Source organism: Cryptococcus depauperatus, chromosome 1 (assembly GCF_001720195.1).
Source record: "Cryptococcus depauperatus CBS 7841 chromosome 1, complete sequence".
NCBI classification, from domain to species: Eukaryota; Fungi; Basidiomycota; class Tremellomycetes; order Tremellales; family Cryptococcaceae; genus Cryptococcus; species Cryptococcus depauperatus.
The window spans coordinates 2,420,372-2,438,827 of record NC_089468.1 but is presented as its reverse complement, the minus strand read 5'-3'; the positions used below and the strand labels follow the sequence as shown (position 1 = coordinate 2,438,827).

Here is an 18,456-nt window from a genome sequence, read left to right as displayed (position 1 = left end):
GGAATAAAGAGATTTAAAGGTCTTTCAAAAAAAACAAAAAAAAAAAAGTCGAAAAGTGGAGGTTTGTTTACAGCTTTTGACCGTCGGTCAGTAACATTTTGGTATTCAAATTTCTTTTCAACCTTTATTCTTTTCAATTGATGACTTTAGTGGACTATGACTCTTCTTCCAGTGAAGACGGAAGGCAGTCACTGATTTCACAACCTCCGTCTCCCAAAAGGTGAGTTTTCGGCGTTATGCAGGCCAGTATCTGATGGTTGACCATATTCATCTCTAGGCAAAAGAAACTACCAGTCTTGCCTTCCACCTTTGATTTGGGTTAGTTTTCAAACCTTTCAGCCTTATTCTGACGTCCTTGTAGCTCTCAAAGATGATCTCTCGCTCCATCAAGGCCGTACTCGCTCTCGACCGTTTGTTGAGGGAGAGTACAACACTCATCTCTATCTCTCTTGTGAGAATGAGTTGATATTGCAGAAGAGAACGATTGGCTAAGCACAAGAGACTCCAGTGACTATCTCGGATGCCCTTCTTGCGGTTTTAAAAGATGTGATTGCCTCATTACCGCCATTCACTCATCCGATTCATCCGCTTTTGCCCAAACTGCACATATCTCTTACCAGACCTCTTCCCCTGCGGCGTCACCAGATACAGTCTTTTAGAGACAAACTGAGCGAAAAACTGTCTAGATGTGGGGCTTTCAGGCTGAGCTTGGCAGGTAGGGTCAAGGCATACTCTAACGAGATTCACGAGGGAGTACAGGGACTGGCCAAAGGTAGAGGTTTTTTAGCGTTGAGGGTGGGAGCTGGCGCAAGTGAGGTAGGATTGATGATAGCCTTGTCTTGTTCATTTTGAAGCTGATAGAGTCAAACTATAGCTCAAGGCGATTCAGGACAAGGTTATACATCCAATCTTGGATGTTGTGCATTTACCAACATACTATGAAAACCCCGAGTTTCACTCATCTTTTGCATGGTCGCTGTTAGAATCAAGAGGCGGCAAACAAGAAACTGAAGCAGATTTAATCGATAGCGGCTCGGTTTTCTCCAACTCAGTCCTGGAAGGTATTAACGAAAAGTTTGAAGAGATGATATTAGCGGCGCAGCCTTCCAGAGGATGGTCTGTGGATTCTGTAGAGCTCAAAATATCGAAAGAAGTGACGCGCCTTTTTTTGGGATGCAATAATGGTACATAGCAAATGGGCTAGATTCTAAAACCGTGGCCTCCATTGATTGGGACAGGTACTGGCTTGAACCTCTTCATCACCTCAATCTCCCATTCCTTCCATCCTCCTTCCCACCTTCTCTTTCTGATCGCTTCAAGATTGTATACTTGATGGATCTCTTCAGGACTCATACCAGACATGATGTCTTCTTCCTTTTCTTGTCGCTCTCGCTGGAGCATTTTCGCTCGCTCAGCAAGGGCGCGCTCCCAAACCGCCCAGGGGATGCTACCTCCAACAGGGCCTGATTCTTTAGGCTTTTCTCGGTCCATAGCTTCGTCCTCAGATGTCGATGGCTCTGCTGGAACCGGTGCAGACGTTGACGTGACATTACTCAACACTTCTTCATCCCCATAGAGACTAAATTCCCCTTGCCTCGTCCTTGTCAACTTGACAACATGCGCTCCACAGCCAAGGGCCAGCCCAATGTCATTGACAATGGACCTGACATAGGTGCCGCTCGATACAGTCATGCGGACAGTAAAGGTCGGTGGTCGAATGCCTGTCTTGGGCGAGATCTCGGGGTAGTCGGGAGCATCAAAGTCAGGAACCAATGGCTCAACAGCCCTTTCTTTAGAATCGCCGACATCCACATCCTCTACACCTTTTTCTTCATGGGCGGCAGATTTGTCTTCAACAACGTTTGGCGCTTTGCGTACACACTCTGTCAATTTCCGAAATACCTCTTTTTCCTCCAAACTCAGTCTCTTTTCAGGCCAGCGGTAATTGTGCCCACCATCGCCTGGTGCCATGGAAGCAGGAGTAAAATCTATGAGTTCTATTGATACATGGCATTTCCGTACGGGTATCGGGCGGGGAAGAGGTTTGTTTTCACGTGCATATTCGTAAAGTGGCTTGCCATCCATTTTGAGAGCAGAAAAGCTACGAAAGATATCAGCAAGGATCGCCTCTACATATGACATACATAGGAGGAGTCTGCATGATATCGCCTCGGAATTGGTCAAGTACTTTCTCGACATCTTCACGAGTAATGTGTTCCCAGGGCGCAGTTGAACAGACAGGGTCATCCGCGTCCATAGATGCCGTGGCTGCTCCAATCAAACCTATACTCTCGTATTCCTGGCTCAACTATCAACATGCAATTGCGTCAGTATTTCGATGACTTGCCTTGTTACATTCGAGAAACTGATTAAGGTGTTTTGTGCCTCGGTTCACGCCAATCACTACAATCGTCAGCAACGTTCAATCTTCAACAGCAGAATAAAAAGCTACCAAGTACGCCATCTGCCAAAGGGTCCAACGTCCCTCCTTGGCCAATCTTCAATCCATGCTGTGTAAGGTTCTTCTTTCGTTTATTCTTGCTTTGAGGCTGAGCACGCTTCTCTGGATCGTCAAATAGTTTGGAGTCTATTAGGAGCGGGGTTATATTGTCAATAGCCTTCATCCTATATCATTGTCAAGTCGGCATACTAGCCAACCATTATGATAGGCCACATACGAGCTCATCCCCGTTGGCTTTGCTATAGGAAACAGCCCATTAAGGGGCATCGTTGGGACCGAGGGGACTTTGGGCATGGCTGAGGGTTTCAGTCCGGTTACTCTCAAAAGAGTAAATATTGGCGGACTCAGTCTCAGTTTTGAAGACGTTTTAAAAGGATTTTTGAATACTGGAAAAGACTTTTTGAATGACAAAAAGAAATAAAAAAAGATATGTTGAACTTTTTAGATTATGGTTTGATTACGTAATCATTATCATATTAGTATTAAATATATCTTTTTACATTTTACAATTACAACAATAATGCAAGCCTCTTCATCAACAGCAACTCATGTAAAGCAATACAAATCATACTTTACGCCTACAGAAGTAGAGAGATTATCTGCAAAGCAGAGGGGAAAGCTCAGTGTATCGAGAGAAGAACGGGCAAGGCAGCAGGCATGTGGATTTCTAGATGCTGTTGGCGTTCGATGTGGTTTGTGAGCTGGTTATCTGAGATATCGAGTTGAATTTCCTAACAATACAAGCCCAAGAAGGACGATTGCTACAGCTCAAACCCTTTATATGCGGTTCCATCTCTTCTTTCCTTACAAAGATTTCAATTATATGGTATGATCAGCTAGGGGCTTGGATATGGGATAAAGCTCACTATTCTATCACAGGAAGTAGCGCTTTCATGCCTCTATGTCTCCTCTAAACTTCATGATACACTCAAGAAGCCTCGTGATATAATTCTTGCATCTTTTCCACTTCGCTTTCCCCATCTAATTCGCAAAGGTACCATTGATCTTGCTGCTGCACAAGCTCATGGGTTGGATAATGAAAGGACTAGAGTACTTGGCATAGAGAGGTTGGTCCTGGAAAGTATAGCTTTCAAGTTTTGGGCAGACGACGGGCTTCGTGTGGTAATCAAGATTGGCAAACATCAAGGATGTAAGTGCGGTATCATTTCTTTACATGTTGCGCAGACGTTGATGCGTTCAATGTGCAGTGAGCAAGGACGTTTGTAGGGATTCTTGGAGAGTGGCTGTTGACTGCTATCGTACTCCTGCGCCTCTCTCGTACCCACCTCACATCATAGCTCTAGGGTCAATCTACACGGCTGCCTTACTGGTTTTGGAATCGCCATCTTTAGAGATACAGACTCCTGAGAACAACGAGAGATCACCAGCTTGGGTAGTACAAATGTTTGGGCATCCTGGCGAGTGGGAATCACAGTTGGTAGCTAATGTTGGACATATCGATGGTCAGTTTCAAGATTACACGGTTTCGACCAAGCAACTGATTAGCTGAGGGCACAGAGGTGGCACACTACTTGATCGACTTGTATCATACTATCTTCTCGAACCCAGAAAACCAAAATCTTGCTACTCCATCACCTGCTTCCCCCAAAGAACCAATCCCTTCCGTGATTCAACCTTCTTTAAATCCTATATCACCTCCCACTGCCTTTTCTCTTCCACGATTCTGGACGTCACAGACACTGACAGAATTGAAGATCAAACTGCGAGAACGAAGAGGAGCGAGCGCGACCTTACCAGACTGGGTGCATGAAGAGGGCGATGGGGAGTTGGAGCGTGTGGCAGACGGTATGGGAGTCAATGATGCTACTGTCCGTTTTGTATGGGACGAAAATTTTGCCAACTGATTATATGCAGTAGCAATTGCCAAAACAATGTGCATTTTACAATAACAATAGTCTATTATAGAGTTTGTGATATGTTTACCCTTGGATTCTTTTGAGATAGGTAGGGATCTCCATTATAAAAAAAATGGTGATTTCAAGTACCAATTAAATTGCCTTTTCACCCATCGTGTTTTCAATTTGATGCTCTCTGGGAAGGTCTCCCAAGGTGTCGAAAAACCGACCACCGACACCGGCAGAGACAAGAAGAGGGATGATGAAAAGATAAATGAGATTGAGGCCGAAAAGCATCCAGCCAAGACCTTCGACACCCTATGTGACGTTAAAATGTGTCAAATGACCGACAACTATCGAAACGTACACGAAGGACACCACAGAGGTCGCCAGGATTAGACACAGAAGAGTTGCAATAGTCATCATGGTGCCGCAAAACGGTAGTAGCCACGATACAAGCTAAAGGTCATTAGTTGTGCTCCTCACAGTCAACTTGCAGCCATGCTCACCAAAGGTAAAACATGTAAAGAACGCAATGGCGCTCATGACATTGCTCGCCTTGGCTAAAACACTCCGACGTCGAAGAACTAGGCACAGGGTGTAGAGAGCTTCCAATATAGACGCCACTAGGAGAGCGACAACAGCAGGCGGATAAGAGTTGACATAATGCCGAACCTTGATAATCATGATAATGTCGATGACCATCTGAAAGAGGTGTCAAATAAGGAACAATAAAAAGAAGCAAACCATACCGATGAATAAGCAGTGATGAGCAGTAAGCCCAAAGTGAGAAAGGCGACAGTGGCAATGCTAGCAGTATTGAATCAGATTTAATACTCTATCATTACTATTGGGACTGTTACTCACACACGAGCCATGGCGATGGCTTAAATTAGCGTTGACTTAATAAAAATTGCAATTCCAAGTACAATTGTCGTTGATACCGTCAACTGCGTACAACGGGTCAATCGTGAGTTGATATTTATATCATTCCGCAACGGCATACTCTTAAACTCCTCGTTCAGCCATAGACTGATGTTAGCAAAACTTGTCCTTTTACGGCCGTTTGCCTGCGTCATCCGCAAGGACCCAGCTTATGTCAATACGTTAATACAACGATTCCCGAGAGGGAAAAGGTTCAAGGTGAGTCATCCCAATTCTCATCGTCAGACTCTGGTAATCTGCCTTGGAGTTTTGGAGCGGTTTTATGAGATTGCGGAATGAGGTTAAAACTGAACTGACCAGTAATTAGGTATGAAGACTTGATGATAGATCCACCCATCCATCATTTTGCGCTATAATGGAAGCTCGTCATAGATTCGGCAGCTACCACGTTTCATCATGACCAGCTGCTGGCATACACAATCGTAATGATAAATAAGATTCTTTTTAGGCGGTAAGAGTGGCCAGATTTTGTCCAAATGATCAATTCCATGCTGGAGGATAGTCTCGAACGTTTTGCAAAGAGCTGCGTCAACCTTTTCTTGTTCTCAGCAGTCAGCGGAATGGATTAGGGAATACGGACATGGTCGATATCGGTAGACTCTCTTGAATAGACGAGAATGCATTGCCCTATGATTGATGACAGCGGGTCAAGCCGGATCAGTTGATGAGGTCAGGCTTGATTCTAGGTTAGAGAGATACTCGAAAAGGAAACGAGTGACTATATGACGTGGTCACTGAGTTTCTTTCAGCCTTTTGTCCGTCGGTTCTGTTGATTGCAAGTATTGACTTTGTCTTGTTCAAATAGCGAACCTTGAGGTTTTGGGTTTTGTTAGATGGCTTTTTTAAAGTGTCAATAGTTGGATGTAATCTCATGATGGAATAAATAGAAAACTAAAATTATTTATTTTGTTTCATATTATTTATTAATTCTTAAGCCTCCACCTCCACCTCCTCGGTCCTATACGACTATATATAACAATTGTAAACCAAAGATAACTTTAGTCTTCATCTTGTTGCAAAATATAATCCTGTATGAGGTAATCGCTTAAATAAGAACTGAGAATCAGCAAAACCTGTCATGTCTCTGTCAATCGACTCAACAATCAAACTCGCCAGCGGCAACCTCCTCCCTAGCCTCGGGTTTGGAGTGTACAAGGCCAGGTCCAACGAATGCGAAGAAGCGGTAAAAAAGGCCGTACAAGCAGGATACAGGCATAGTGCGTCTTGCGGTGGAATGCAAGAATGATCTGATCTTATCATTCGTTAGTCGATACAGCTCAAGGGTACCATAACGAAGAACGTACGCTGGTCTAAGATTTTTTTGTTACTAATTACCTCTTTACTGACTTGGTTAGTCGTCGGCCGCGCAATCCAGGACTGTAGGGTTCCTCGGACATCCATTTATCTGACTACAAAGTATTTGCCATCTCACAATGTTTATCCATCTGCCCAAGTTGTTGATGTCTTGCGTGAATCGCTCAAAAAAGTGGACAAGTCTGAAGGACAGCCCTATATCGACTTGATGTTGATCCATACCCCCTGGGGCGGTGCCGAAGGAAGGAAAAACAATTGGGAAGCATTGGCTATGGCCCAGAAAGAGGGTTGGATAAAGGACATTGGGGTTTCAAATTTGTACATTGCTCCTTTACATCCGGTTCTTACGACTAACCTTGTATTCAACAGCAGTGTAGCACATTTGAGAGCTCTTCCGCTCCCTCGCCCTGCGGTCAATCAAATAGAGCTTCATCCGTTTTGTCAACAACGCGACATTGTAAAGTATTGCCAAGAGCATGGCATTGTCATTGAAGCATACTCTCCAATCGTGCGGGCAAACCAAAAGTACTTCAACCATCCCACTTTGAAAGAGGTAGCCAACAAACATAGCAAAGAGGTTGCTCAAATCCTGATAAGATGGAGTTTGCAAAAAGGGTGAGTGCTTCAGTGAACCACGCCTTTTGTCGTACATTATCACGTAATGAATTGCGCAAAAGGTTTGTGCCATTGCCCAAGTCGGTGACGCCTTCTCGTATTGAGTCGAATGCCCAAGTATTTGATTTTGAGCTGGATCAAGAGGATATGGCTGAGATTGACGGTCTCGACCAAGGCGCTGCTGGAGCTATAACTTGGAATCCTATAAACGATGATTGAGCTGTAAATAGTTAGCTTAAAGCGCTTTACTCAAACAGTCGAGCATATATAATAGAATGCACTAAATGTTTGAAACCTGATCTTGATGAGTAAGCGTCACAAGATGTCCAATGCCAGATATAGTATAGTATCCCAAAACTCTCTGTGGAAGATGACTACCAAGGGTTCTCTTCCGCCATCCTTTCTTCCTCTCTTCTCTTCCTCTCATCCTCTGTCTCCAAAGAAAGACTGGTCCCAAGTTGGCTTTCACTCGGCAAGCTCTCTAGCCCGCCACCTAAACTGCCAGAAACTGTACTGTCGAATGCCCAAGCATTAACCAGTCCAGGTGGATGAGGTCTGGCTGGTGGAGCAACTCTTGGTGTCTTGGGCTCCGAGGCCGCAGCCAATTCTGCAGCAGAATTGGAGCCAGAACTCCAAGCATTCCATGACCATCCTTTGGAACTTCCTTTAGCTGATGCAGGTGGAGTGATGTCTACTGTCGCAACTTGCTCACTTGCCGCTGATCGATTCCAACTTGGTAAATTATCAGATACAGACATTTGTTTAACTTTGGTAACCGCTGCAATGTCACCATCGTTATTTTCCCCACTTATACTGAGCCTCAAAGAAGACGTGCTCTTGTTCGGGTCAGTCTCTGACCCTACGGCGGCCGACCACGCAGCATCTCCTGCTGAAGGAGTCACGGCAGAACTTAGCGGAGGAGCAGAGCCGCTTCTCTCTAGAGGAGTTCGATACTCTACCGGCATCGGAAACCGGTGGTGGGGCTCGGGTTTTTGAATGGTTGAAATGTCAATTTCCTTTCCTAATTCTCGCGAAATAGCTTGGAAATCAAAACCTGCTGTTATTGGAATTGCTTTAATAGCTTCAGCTTCTTTACGCTCTTCTTCTTCTTGTTCCCTAGCTTTCCTCTCTGTTTCCTTTTCGGCCTCTGTTTTTACAGGTGTGGAAGAAACTGTAGACCTTGCCGAACCTATATCGCCAAGATCCGACTCTTCCCGAGGGGGCAAGTCATCTTCATCGTCGAGCTCATATGTTCCGGCAATAGCATGATCAGTATGTCGCGCCGAGGTGCCAGGGGGCTCTTCTATTGTAGGAGTTTGTTGTCCCGAACCAGATTTAGATTTAACAGGGAAAATGCCAAGAATCTTTTTGCGATTCTTTTTCATTTCCTCCCCTGTTTCATTGACGATTATACGCTCTTGAACATTAATGTCCACCTCTGGATCCTGACGATATTGGTCAGCTTTGTTGGTTCTATCAAATTGTGAAACTTACTTCAGGCTCATCGAAAGCTTCTGCTGTAACTGGAAAGCCAACTTTGGCCAAGAGTAACGGCATACAACTTCGGTAACTCATATGGCCTTGAATAATTTCCGTCACATCAACATTCTCTAGACCATTGACGAGCATCACCGGTCTCAAACCAGCAACAGTATTTAAGCCTCCTGATGTGGCTCTGAATAGATAACCAAGCATCCAATCATTAGAAGCGTAACAGTTCACGAATCTTCCTGAAACAACGCTTCGTGCTTCAAGCCAAGTGGCTTGTGGGGCAGTAACAGTGGCACCAAAAATAATGACATCTTGCACAAGGCCATAAGCCTTTTGTCGTGCAAGCTCGACCAGGCAATAGAAGATAGTTCGTGCTCCAAGAGAGAATCCAATCAAAGATATAGGACGAACACCTGCGTGTCGTTGAATGAGAACATCTGCAAGCAATAGTCCAGCTGCTCGAGCCCGATCAAGGGCATTAGACCACGGATTGTCAATTAGATATCCAAGCTTTGTCAGAACTGGGTTACATTATCAATAGAGAACGATATGGAAAGATGCAACACTCACTGAGGGGCCATTGTAAAGCGCTCATCAAGGCTGTCATGATTGTAGCCTGCAATACTTGTTGACCAACTTGTGTCAGAATCTCACTGGTAAGGATTTTCAAAGCACCTCCCATCTCTGCCATCATTTCTGGCTCCCACAACACCGAAAAAACATCTCCCACGACGGGATCAAGAACTGAAAATGGTAACCGAACATCGTCTACTTTGCTGGCCATAAACCTTTCAGGAAGGACGATGTCAGCTTTGCAGTTCGGCCGAAACAACACTTACCCGCCAACAGTAATAAAACAGCTGACGCGCTTATTATTGTGAAGTGGTCTTAATTCAAATGTCCTTACTTCCCTCGTTCTTCTGGCCATACCTTTTCCCGCAATGTTGGCACCAGTCAAAACACCACCTGTTGTGATCATAGCCGCTCCACCAGCCCCAGCCAAAAAGCCGCTAGTTCCTGTAATACCTATAGTGGCAAAAGCTGTCCCCAAGCCAGCACCTATAAAAGGGGCCATAAGACCAGCAGAAAGACCAATGACTAGGCCTCCACCTGATAGATATGAGGTTAGTAATTGAAATTGCACAACAATCTAGCTATACTTGCCAACAGCAGCCAAACCCATCATAGCATAACGCTTGTTTCTTGCCGCTTTCCTTCTGCCTTCGATAATCTCTCCTTGATTCGTTTTCTCCATTCCTTCTTGGATTTCCAATGCTTCAGTGATTCGGTTCTCGAACCGGATAACATCAAGCCAGCCAAAACCCAAAGAGGCAGCAATTTGCATGAGAAATGTGCGAGAACGGGCGTCAAAAACTGAGTCGGCAATAAGAACCAGAAAAAGATCGCAAAGCTAAAACACAATGAATCATGTCGCTTCTCGAGGAATCTCAATACTTACAACTGTCCAGCGTATATCCAGTGTCACTTGCTCATCTACAACTGACAGCGATGTAGATACTCCTGGTAAGGCTGGTAGGGGTACAGGAGCCTGGAAATCAGTAGCATCAAAAAGAACTGCAGTTTCGTCCTTTGGGGTTTCAATAGAATCAGGTGATTCGTGACTTGTTTCTTTTCCTAGTTGTTGCACATCGTTTTGCTCTCTTTCCTCTACAATAGCAGAATTTTGCCGTTTCGTTGAAGCCGGTTGCAAAGAAGGTTGCTCCGATTCGGCTATGGAATGAATGGAAGTTTTCCCAGAAGGCGAATGAGAAGTCTGGACAGATGATGGCGGCAGAACGGCACCGATGTCGCCATCTTCCTCGTCGCTATTAGAAGATCCCGGAGGCCATCCAGACAAAGGTCTAGGTAGCTTCGCATTGCAGAGTGGAAGAGGAGATTCTACTTCGTCATCCGAGCCGAACGGATTAACGCTCTTGTGGTGGGCAGTCTTTGTAGGGGGGGCAATTCTGGAGGAATTGAGAGAAAGAGGTTGCGTTCTTGCCGGGGGAGGTGGAAAGTCGTTGTCTTTTTCAGAACCCAAAGAATTGGTAACCTTAGTAGATGCTTCTAGCGAAGACTGTGACCTGTTCCGAATAGTCGATTGAGCAGATGTTGAGCGTTTAGAAAGTTCGTAGAGCGGCGGCGTTATTCCAACGTCCGTATCCGAGCCCTCATTGCTTACGTCAATATCTTGTCTTTTCTTTTCTGCCGCCTCGCGTGTAGCCTCTTCATCTGCTTCCGCTTCCTTCATTTTGGCGTATTCCAGGTCCAATCTTTCCTTCTCTTTGGGATCAAAATCAGGGTTGTTGACAGTATGAGTGGTCATGAGAGCTGGTACAAGGTCTGAGGGATCGACACCATGCTCAGCTAGGCTCTCGATCATATGTTGTTCTATTGTCACAGTGTCAGAGAATGTCAACATATGACTGCTTTTAGCCCCGAGCACTTATCAAGACGTACCGTCTTTGGATAGCTCCATATGTTGGTATAACCTCGCCATAATTTTGAGCATCCATATATGTCCGCTTTCTACCGTCGGCACCTCTTTACTTTTACCCTTCACTCCCAGCTTGTTCTTGGCTTTATAATTCTCCCAGCCTCTTCCCATATCCCTCAACATCCTCCTCATAATCAACTGACACAAGCCCACATAGGCTATTCGTTGTCCCTCGGTCAATAATTCCTTGGTAGCTTGCATCTGACTAAGGGGCGTCATGGCCTTATCCTCGTCAAATAGATATCTTGTTCTCATGTGCACTTCTTCCGATTCTTCATCTTCATCCAGCCTTAACCGTGTGTAATCGGATTCATCTTGGTTTATTTTTGCTCTCCAAGAATCAGTCGCAAGAGTCTCAGCCTCGATTTCCAAGTGCGCTCCCGTGGCATTTCCTGTAGCCGCCGATGCGCCAGCGCTACCTTCAAGTTGTATAGGAGCTTGGTAGCGGTACTTTTTCTTGTCTTCTTCATCTAGCCCATAAGCATTAGTCTCTGAACGGATTACAGGCATATCTGCAGAACAATGAGTTAGCGGTCTGTATTCACTATTGTCTCCTATTCAACTCACCTTGCCAGCTATCATCGTCGTCAATGTCCAGCCAAGTCGTCACAGCGGGAGTCGTCACTGCGCGCCGAGGTGAAGGGATCATAATGGTCGAATCATCAATAAAAGATTGTAATGGTAAATTGAAAGAAAGTCTTTGGCTAAAAGTGTATCGTCTATATGAGTATGCTTTGAGAATGGATAAGAACAGGCGCACCTTCCATAGACCCTCTGAAAGAGATATAAAAATTTGCCTGGAATGCAATGTAGAAAAGAAAAAATAAAAGTGCAATGATAGAAATCAATTGTAAACAAAGAAAGTTGAGGTCAAGCTGCCAAAATGGATGAATGTGGCAAAGCCCTGAAAATGAGATTCCGTCTAAATGGTAGATAGAAATCATCTTCATATATGAAATATATCAATACAATCAAAAAATTATGCATGTTGAGAAGGGCAGACGATTTAATGTACAAGCAGAATATATCAGCGCATGATTCCATAGCTACACCAAAGCCTGAAAGTCTTGATATCATTGTATACTTGGTATCTATAAATTCTTGAGAGGCCACTGGATTGGAGGTTCGCCTCTCATCGCACGCCATTTGTTGCTGACTAACACAACCGTTTCGTCAATGAGCATACTTGGTGGCAGAGTTAACAATGCTCGACGTCGTATCAATGCTGGTCAACTTGCCTATAGTCATGTATGAATTTTTCGGATACTTCATAACTTCTTTCATCTAAAACATCTTCTCCATGTAGAGAGAGCTGTCCATCCATTAGATGTCCTGTTGTATGTGTGTGAGCGGATATGACTCACTTCAGATAACAAAGCATGAAAAACCTCCACCAAATCATATCGGCCTACAATGTTGGTGTCAGTACCAGTGCCTCGGGTCGTCAAGTTATACGGACCCCGCAGAAGAATCATTCTATCCCTCATCGATGGAAAGCAAATACCATCGATGGCATGCTCATGGGGTACCGTGCGTTGTATGACTGTTGGACAGAGTGATGGAGGAAGGTGGTATTCATTATTCATACGGAAGCTATCGACTCAACGTCAGAACGTGATTAGCTTGAATCAGAGCGTACTTGTTCAAGTGATATGCAATCAACTATGAAACGATTAGCCACTTGTCTCCTCGAACAGCCTCTCAAAAGATGCTCACCTGCATCGCTTCCATTTTTCTGTCAGACGTATTGTTTTCTTTAATAGCTTGAAAGAGCTCTTTGTGTGCCTTTCTTCTCTCTGCCAATTCTTCATTTGTCATGCCAGGTGCGTCTAAATCGCTAATAGTCTGCTCAGCGAGTTGTTTCAGCTGTTCGTTGCGTTGATTTGTAGGAAGAATGTTTGACTTGGCATTATTGGGAAGAGAGGCAGAAGGAATATTTGAAAACACTCCCGCTGAGAGGTGGAGCGGGGGCGGAGTAGTAGTCGATGAAGTAGGGAGGGTGCTAACAGGAGATTGTGGATTGGCTGAAAAACCTGCTGCTCCCGTAATGTTTCCCAGGGGTCCATTCATCGAATTTGGGGGAATCGTTAAACCGAATCCACTCAAATCAGTGCCGCTCATACTTTGAAGTCCATACAGAGGAGCATTGTTTGAGCCCTGCGAGGGTATAAAAGGTAAATGAAGTCCTCCTTGTATTGGAATTTCGGTAGGTGTACGAATCTGACCAGACAGAGGGCTGGGATTAAAACGTCCTAGGTCGGGGTTGTCGAAACAGTCTGTGAGCATGAGCATGCTGTCGAGATCTGGGAACAAATATGTATAATCATTGCGAGGAGTAGGTGCATCCGTAGTGGATTTAGATTTTTTGGATGTCTGTGCCTGGGGTGTCTTGCCTTTGTCTTTTTCGTTACTTGAAGGGTCAACATTGGACGTTGCTAGAACATTGATCGGTGTTTCAGCAGACTCTGTACGCTTGCGCTTCTGCGAAGCGCTAGATCGGCCCTTTGGTGCACCAATTCTGATTCCTGGGTTGGCATCTTGCAGTTCTCGCGAAGCCTTCAAACTGACAAACGCCTCATAGGCAGTATCTGTATCGGCGCGATTGAGGATGGCGTCGAGCTGATTGGAAGAAAGACCAAGCCTTGGAAGGCATGACCCAAGGCCTATGACCACAAGAATAAGCCTATCTCCATGCCTATAAGTCCTCACCTTCGCCAATGAATGAAGCCATTGACTTGACCATATTTCTCAACTCTTTATTTTCCTTTAGCAGGTTTCGTATTAGAAGAGTCATCAACTCGACACGTTCTTCTTTATCACCCTCCAAAACTTGTACTTTGGCTTCTAGATCTCGAATCTATCCTCATCAGTAAAACGCCATAGGTTTTCAACCGGCTCACGTATTGCTACAACCTGCCCATCAGCATCAAGTAGAATCAGTTCAAAAGCAGACACTTGCCTGTTTGCGAAGACGAAACTCTCTCTGAGCAATTCTGTTTTGCGTCTTTCTTGCATGGCTTGATCTATCACTTTCAGAAATATGACTAGGAGCAACTTCTTGGGAGCTCACGATGGCTCCTTCCCATTCCCTCCGCTTCCATTGTCGTCTTCTGGCTGAGCTGACCCTCCCCGGGAGCTCGTTTCTTCCTACATGGCGTGAATTAGAGTAATCAAGAGCGGAAGTCATAATGTAGACCGAGGGAACAGATGCACATTGAGCATGCAAAGGTCAGTATATGAAGACGAAACGCTTTCAAGAACGTTAGTCATGTAAATGAGCTTACATCCGAATACAGCATATTATGTTTGAGAGTTATTTAAATGATTTATAATTGAAAAAATCGTGAGTTAAAGATGGATTTCGGACAAAAAGCGGGAAAACAAATAATTGCCAGATTCTGTCGGTTATGGCCGCCTTTCGCTTTACTCCGATGTCAACTATCGTTACAAGGTAATGAAAGCGTTTACTTGAATGTTGACCTTTAAATAGCCATATTGGAAAGCTTGACTGTAAGCATGATATCCAGATCATTCATTATACCGTATGTAGAGTGAAAAGCATTGATAAACACCGATACACCTTTCCGCAACCTAACATGTCAGTTTTCCTTATTCTCCCTTTTCTCGAACCTTGCCACTCGTGATTCGGGAGGAAGAGTAACCGCTCTTGGACATGGAATGGCTCCTTCTCCATTATGCGTTGAGCTCCATCCAAGTAGCCTTGACATCAACCATTGTGCAACGCCCTCTCCTGGCAGCGGTCGAATAGTTTCCACGACGTGAGAAAGGATTAGTCCGGAGGCCGGATGGAATGTGTACAACGACGAAGTGTGCCATTTTGTCTCCTATATTGTCATGAGATAGACAAAAGGTATGAGTTCATGAACCTACAGTATGAGGTGGTAGACGAAGCTTGCCATATACCGATACCAATACTCGTATTTGCTTGAGGCGGTGGGTTGGCACCTTTTGCTTGGCAATCAACAGCGCGGCCTTCTTGTCCTCTTTTGCCAGATCTGAGGGAGATGGTGAGAATGTCATTCGTTCCAAATCTGAGCGTAGATTGGTGTGAAGAGCTATCAAATGTTGATAATATATATTGACATTTGGGCATTAACGCTGACCTTGCATACCACTTCGAGTTAAAGAAAAGGCCATAGAATAACCAGGGAGTGAAGAGATCTGTTAGTCATTAGTACAAGGAACGATGGAAAGCGGCCATTTTTCGTTCAACTGACCTTGAGAGGAAGTGGTGCTGGTAATTTGAGAACCATATTTGGACTGTAAATATCTGGGGGCAACATTATACCAGTAGTCATTTCAGAATTGAAAAAGTGTGGAAGCGTTTCTTGGAGGTGCAACACCGCTCGAGCTGTCGCTTATTTGAGCATACGTTACTACAGAGAAACTTGATACTCACCAACACGCATATCCCACTCCCTATCGTCAACGTTTTCTTCTGGATCTATGCCTCTTCCACCGTCAGGCGGCTCTCTTCTCTTTCCCTTTTCACCATAACCCATATAAGAGCCATGTCTTAAACGCAAACCAAACTGTGGCACATAGAATGGCACTGAAGACGGCATTTGTGAGGGGAGAAAGGAAAGCGAGCGGGCTTCAGAGCGAGACACAAGAGTGAAGCGAGAAGATGATGCCCGACATGATCTGGAAATAAGCGGTAACCCTGCCATTGACACGCAGCAAGTTGAAGATTTGGATAATCAAAGGTTTAATGTAAAAAGTTGTACTTGTACTTTTAAAGTCGGAATATTTTGGAAAAAGTAATGATGCTATAAGAACTATCTCAGTTACGTAATATATTTATCTTTCGGATCAACAATGACAGAAACAAGTAAACAAATCTAGACAGATATATTGTAACTTTGCTTTATCTCTCTATTTCAACAACATGTCTATGGTGCAAAGAACCCCGCCGAGATTACCTGCAAAACTTCTTCAAGAAGAGTCCGCTGAAACTCCTGGCCCTTCCCGTGCCCGAATCAATAACCTACAAAAGCAGGTTAGCGAATTAGTTCGGAAAAATCAAGGTCTAGAGGTGGGCAACGGTTGGTAAACTTGCAGAATATTGGGTTTAAAGAGACTGTTGTAGCGTAAGATTGGAGCAGAAACAACCAATCTTCAAAATGCTTTGAAAGTGAAAGTCAACGAGGTGACCACTATCAAGCAAACACTCAAAGCAACTCAAAAGGAGCTGGAAAGATCTAAGAAGGAGATAGAAAGATGTGTCTCAGAAGGCTCAGGGATGAGGGAAGAAGTCTGTCAGATCTCTGTATTAGACAAGTGTATTGACATGGTTTTTATAGTTACAACTCCATTCAATGGTGCAGCAGCAGAAAGCATTGCTTGCTGTCGCACAAGAGCAAAAGTACATCGTTGAACTTGAATCAAAGCTAATAGAATCGGAAAGGGCTCGAAGTATATCAATAATTTGGTGAAGCTGTTTTTGTTGCTCATATATCTATAGTATTGAGAGATCATAAGATCGCATTGTTCCAAGCAAGAGAACAAGAGCTCCTAGCCGAATTACAAGAAAGAGATGCTCATATTAATGAGCTTGAGGTAATTCGTCTACTTTGGAGAACTTGGCAGTATGTCTCATAAGATCTAGATGCTGTTATCGCAAAGTAATGCCTCACTCGACCATGAACGCAATACTGCTTTGAAGGCATCTACTTCCCAGTCGTCTTCATCGAAAGAACTACACCAAGCCCAAACTGAGCTTGCATCTGCTCAATCGGAAATATCAAGCTTAGAACAAAAAATAGTTACTCTCGAAACGAAAGTGAGAGGTCTTCGAGATAGAGAAAAAGAAGCACGCTCTGAACTTGAGAACTGGCTTCTTCAAGAAGGCTCGGCTAGCAAGAAGAAAGAGAAGAAGGAATTACAAACTCAGTTACGAGCAATGAAGACTGAACTAGAGAGAAAGAGGGAGGAGGTAGAAGAGCTTAAAGAGGAGCTAGAAGAGGAAAAAAGCAGCAGTAAAGAAAGGGAAAAGGTGTTGAAAATCAAATTAAGAGAAATCCATGCGGAGAAGGAAAGATTCCTTGGCATGGAGGAAGAGCTTGACAGTTTGAAAGCAGAGTCTAATACAGCGGCAAGCCCTAAGAAAAGTCACAGACTCCGAAAGGTAAGCTTTTGTATTTTGGGCTTTTAAGAGTTTGGATACTTATACAACCTATAGACAAGTCCTGCAACTGATGACTCTGAGGAGGAAAATGCTCCAAAGAAAAAGCTCAAAAGCACTACGAGAGCCACTTCTGTGAATTTTCTCATCCTTCAAATACCTCTTATTTGCTAATGATTTGGTTGGAAGCCTATCAAGATCACATCCAGTTTAAAAGCCAAGAGCAATGCAAACAGCGATGATGATGGCTCTACTTCTGCTCAGGAGGAGCTTGTATTGACAAAAAAGACAGCCATTCGCTCGTCCGTAAAGACAAAGGCGAAATCCGTCCCTTTAGAGATGTCTGAAATTGATAACAAAATTGTCTCAAAATCATCAAAACCTAAAGCTGGTAAGAAAAAAATGGCTGAATCCGATTCAGAGCCAGGAGTTAAACACGCAAAATCAATTGAGGCTCTTCCAATAATAGACAAAAAGAAGAAGAAAAGGATTTTAGGCGCACAACCTGCTCCTAGCTTTACATGGGATCCTGTTATGAATGTAAGTGACAAGCAAAGGCGCGGTGCTATAGTGCTAATAACTACGTAGAGCGGTGACGGTGTCATTCCAACTTACTTATCGCCTGTAAAGACTACTGGTGCGAAAACGGTTGGGACCATCCCTCGCTCCGGTTTTTCAAGTCTTCCAAGCTCTAGATTAAATAGATTCACTTAGTCGTCTGCCTACCGACATGTCTTTACAATATTATTAATGTTCTTTATCTGCTTGCTTCCTTATTTCCTTGGTATTATGCCAAGGTATGACATTTGTTCTAGGTCAGTACTGGTTGTCTGGTGTATCTGCTTGACGCTGCAATAATACTATGTATAATCACATCGACGCATATGCACTGTTGCGACCATTTCGTTCCGCATGCTTGCATACATGTAAGAATGCTACACAATCTATAGACTTTGTAGCTTTCAATAAAACAAAAACCTTCTGTAATTCAGTTCCTTGTTAGCATCTATTGCAAGAAACACCTTGGTATTGCTCCAGGATCAGTGTAATGGCGATGAAAGCGCTTCTGGACTTTTTCCAGATTCTGTGGGCATTGATTATCGCTATCCCTATGTCAAGGCTTTTATCAGCC

At 44.1% G+C, this 18,456-nt stretch overlaps 10 protein-coding genes across 10 annotated transcripts; 5 read left to right on the top strand and 5 right to left on the bottom strand.

The window, feature by feature from the left end:
- Positions 1-140: 140 nt before the first annotated feature.
- L203_100945 (uncharacterized protein) lies at positions 141-1,192 on the top strand (the record flags this gene model as incomplete). Its single annotated transcript, XM_066210397.1, has 5 exons — positions 141-220; positions 278-318; positions 362-451; positions 509-816; positions 875-1,192. 5 exons carry the CDS (start codon positions 141-143, stop codon positions 1,190-1,192), a joined length of 837 nt encoding a protein of 278 aa, XP_066066494.1.
- Positions 1,193-1,200: 8 nt separating this feature from the next.
- Positions 1,201-2,755, bottom strand: L203_100944 (tRNA pseudouridine(55) synthase; the record flags this gene model as incomplete). The annotated part of the gene is made up of 5 exons (XM_066210396.1): positions 1,201-2,101; positions 2,145-2,299; positions 2,348-2,403; positions 2,453-2,625; positions 2,679-2,755. The coding sequence occupies 5 exons, from the start codon at positions 2,753-2,755 to the stop codon at positions 1,201-1,203; spliced, it is 1,362 nt and encodes a 453-aa protein (XP_066066493.1).
- Positions 2,756-2,981: 226 nt separating this feature from the next.
- L203_100943 (uncharacterized protein) lies at positions 2,982-4,326 on the top strand (the record flags this gene model as incomplete). Its single annotated transcript, XM_066210395.1, has 5 exons — positions 2,982-3,157; positions 3,206-3,287; positions 3,341-3,611; positions 3,670-3,924; positions 3,980-4,326. The coding sequence occupies 5 exons, from the start codon at positions 2,982-2,984 to the stop codon at positions 4,324-4,326; spliced, it is 1,131 nt and encodes a 376-aa protein (XP_066066492.1).
- Positions 4,327-4,470: 144 nt separating this feature from the next.
- Positions 4,471-5,396, bottom strand: L203_100942 (uncharacterized protein; the record flags this gene model as incomplete). The annotated part of the gene is made up of 8 exons (XM_066210394.1): positions 4,471-4,635; positions 4,685-4,776; positions 4,827-4,943; positions 4,993-5,022; positions 5,070-5,127; positions 5,185-5,219; positions 5,262-5,267; positions 5,324-5,396. The coding sequence occupies 8 exons, from the start codon at positions 5,394-5,396 to the stop codon at positions 4,471-4,473; spliced, it is 576 nt and encodes a 191-aa protein (XP_066066491.1).
- A 944-nt stretch (positions 5,397-6,340) lies between these two features.
- On the top strand, positions 6,341-6,762 carry L203_100941 (uncharacterized protein; the record flags this gene model as incomplete). Its single annotated transcript, XM_066210393.1, has 4 exons — positions 6,341-6,479; positions 6,530-6,562; positions 6,618-6,678; positions 6,750-6,762. 4 exons carry the CDS (start codon positions 6,341-6,343, stop codon positions 6,760-6,762), a joined length of 246 nt encoding a protein of 81 aa, XP_066066490.1.
- A 22-nt stretch (positions 6,763-6,784) lies between these two features.
- Positions 6,785-7,410, top strand: L203_100940 (uncharacterized protein; the record flags this gene model as incomplete). Its single annotated transcript, XM_066210392.1, has 3 exons — positions 6,785-6,894; positions 6,946-7,191; positions 7,254-7,410. The coding sequence occupies 3 exons, from the start codon at positions 6,785-6,787 to the stop codon at positions 7,408-7,410; spliced, it is 513 nt and encodes a 170-aa protein (XP_066066489.1).
- Positions 7,411-7,565: 155 nt separating this feature from the next.
- On the bottom strand, positions 7,566-11,828 carry L203_100939 (uncharacterized protein; the record flags this gene model as incomplete). Its single annotated transcript, XM_066210391.1, has 10 exons — positions 7,566-7,843; positions 7,904-7,969; positions 8,027-8,636; positions 8,686-9,203; positions 9,253-9,470; positions 9,522-9,792; positions 9,847-10,093; positions 10,142-11,073; positions 11,143-11,691; positions 11,747-11,828. 10 exons carry the CDS (start codon positions 11,826-11,828, stop codon positions 7,566-7,568), a joined length of 3,771 nt encoding a protein of 1,256 aa, XP_066066488.1.
- A 442-nt stretch (positions 11,829-12,270) lies between these two features.
- On the bottom strand, positions 12,271-14,478 carry L203_100938 (uncharacterized protein; the record flags this gene model as incomplete). Its single annotated transcript, XM_066210390.1, has 10 exons — positions 12,271-12,364; positions 12,418-12,491; positions 12,544-12,587; positions 12,639-12,772; positions 12,819-12,841; positions 12,896-13,842; positions 13,889-14,036; positions 14,133-14,202; positions 14,250-14,326; positions 14,464-14,478. 10 exons carry the CDS (start codon positions 14,476-14,478, stop codon positions 12,271-12,273), a joined length of 1,626 nt encoding a protein of 541 aa, XP_066066487.1.
- Positions 14,479-14,778: 300 nt separating this feature from the next.
- L203_100937 (uncharacterized protein) lies at positions 14,779-15,870 on the bottom strand (the record flags this gene model as incomplete). The annotated part of the gene is made up of 5 exons (XM_066210389.1): positions 14,779-15,024; positions 15,071-15,255; positions 15,304-15,361; positions 15,418-15,551; positions 15,600-15,870. The coding sequence occupies 5 exons, from the start codon at positions 15,868-15,870 to the stop codon at positions 14,779-14,781; spliced, it is 894 nt and encodes a 297-aa protein (XP_066066486.1).
- Positions 15,871-16,088: 218 nt separating this feature from the next.
- Positions 16,089-18,038, top strand: L203_100936 (uncharacterized protein; the record flags this gene model as incomplete). The annotated part of the gene is made up of 8 exons (XM_066210388.1): positions 16,089-16,235; positions 16,290-16,454; positions 16,504-16,615; positions 16,665-16,759; positions 16,809-17,327; positions 17,382-17,459; positions 17,514-17,864; positions 17,913-18,038. 8 exons carry the CDS (start codon positions 16,089-16,091, stop codon positions 18,036-18,038), a joined length of 1,593 nt encoding a protein of 530 aa, XP_066066485.1.
- Between the last annotated feature and the right edge of the window lie 418 nt (positions 18,039-18,456).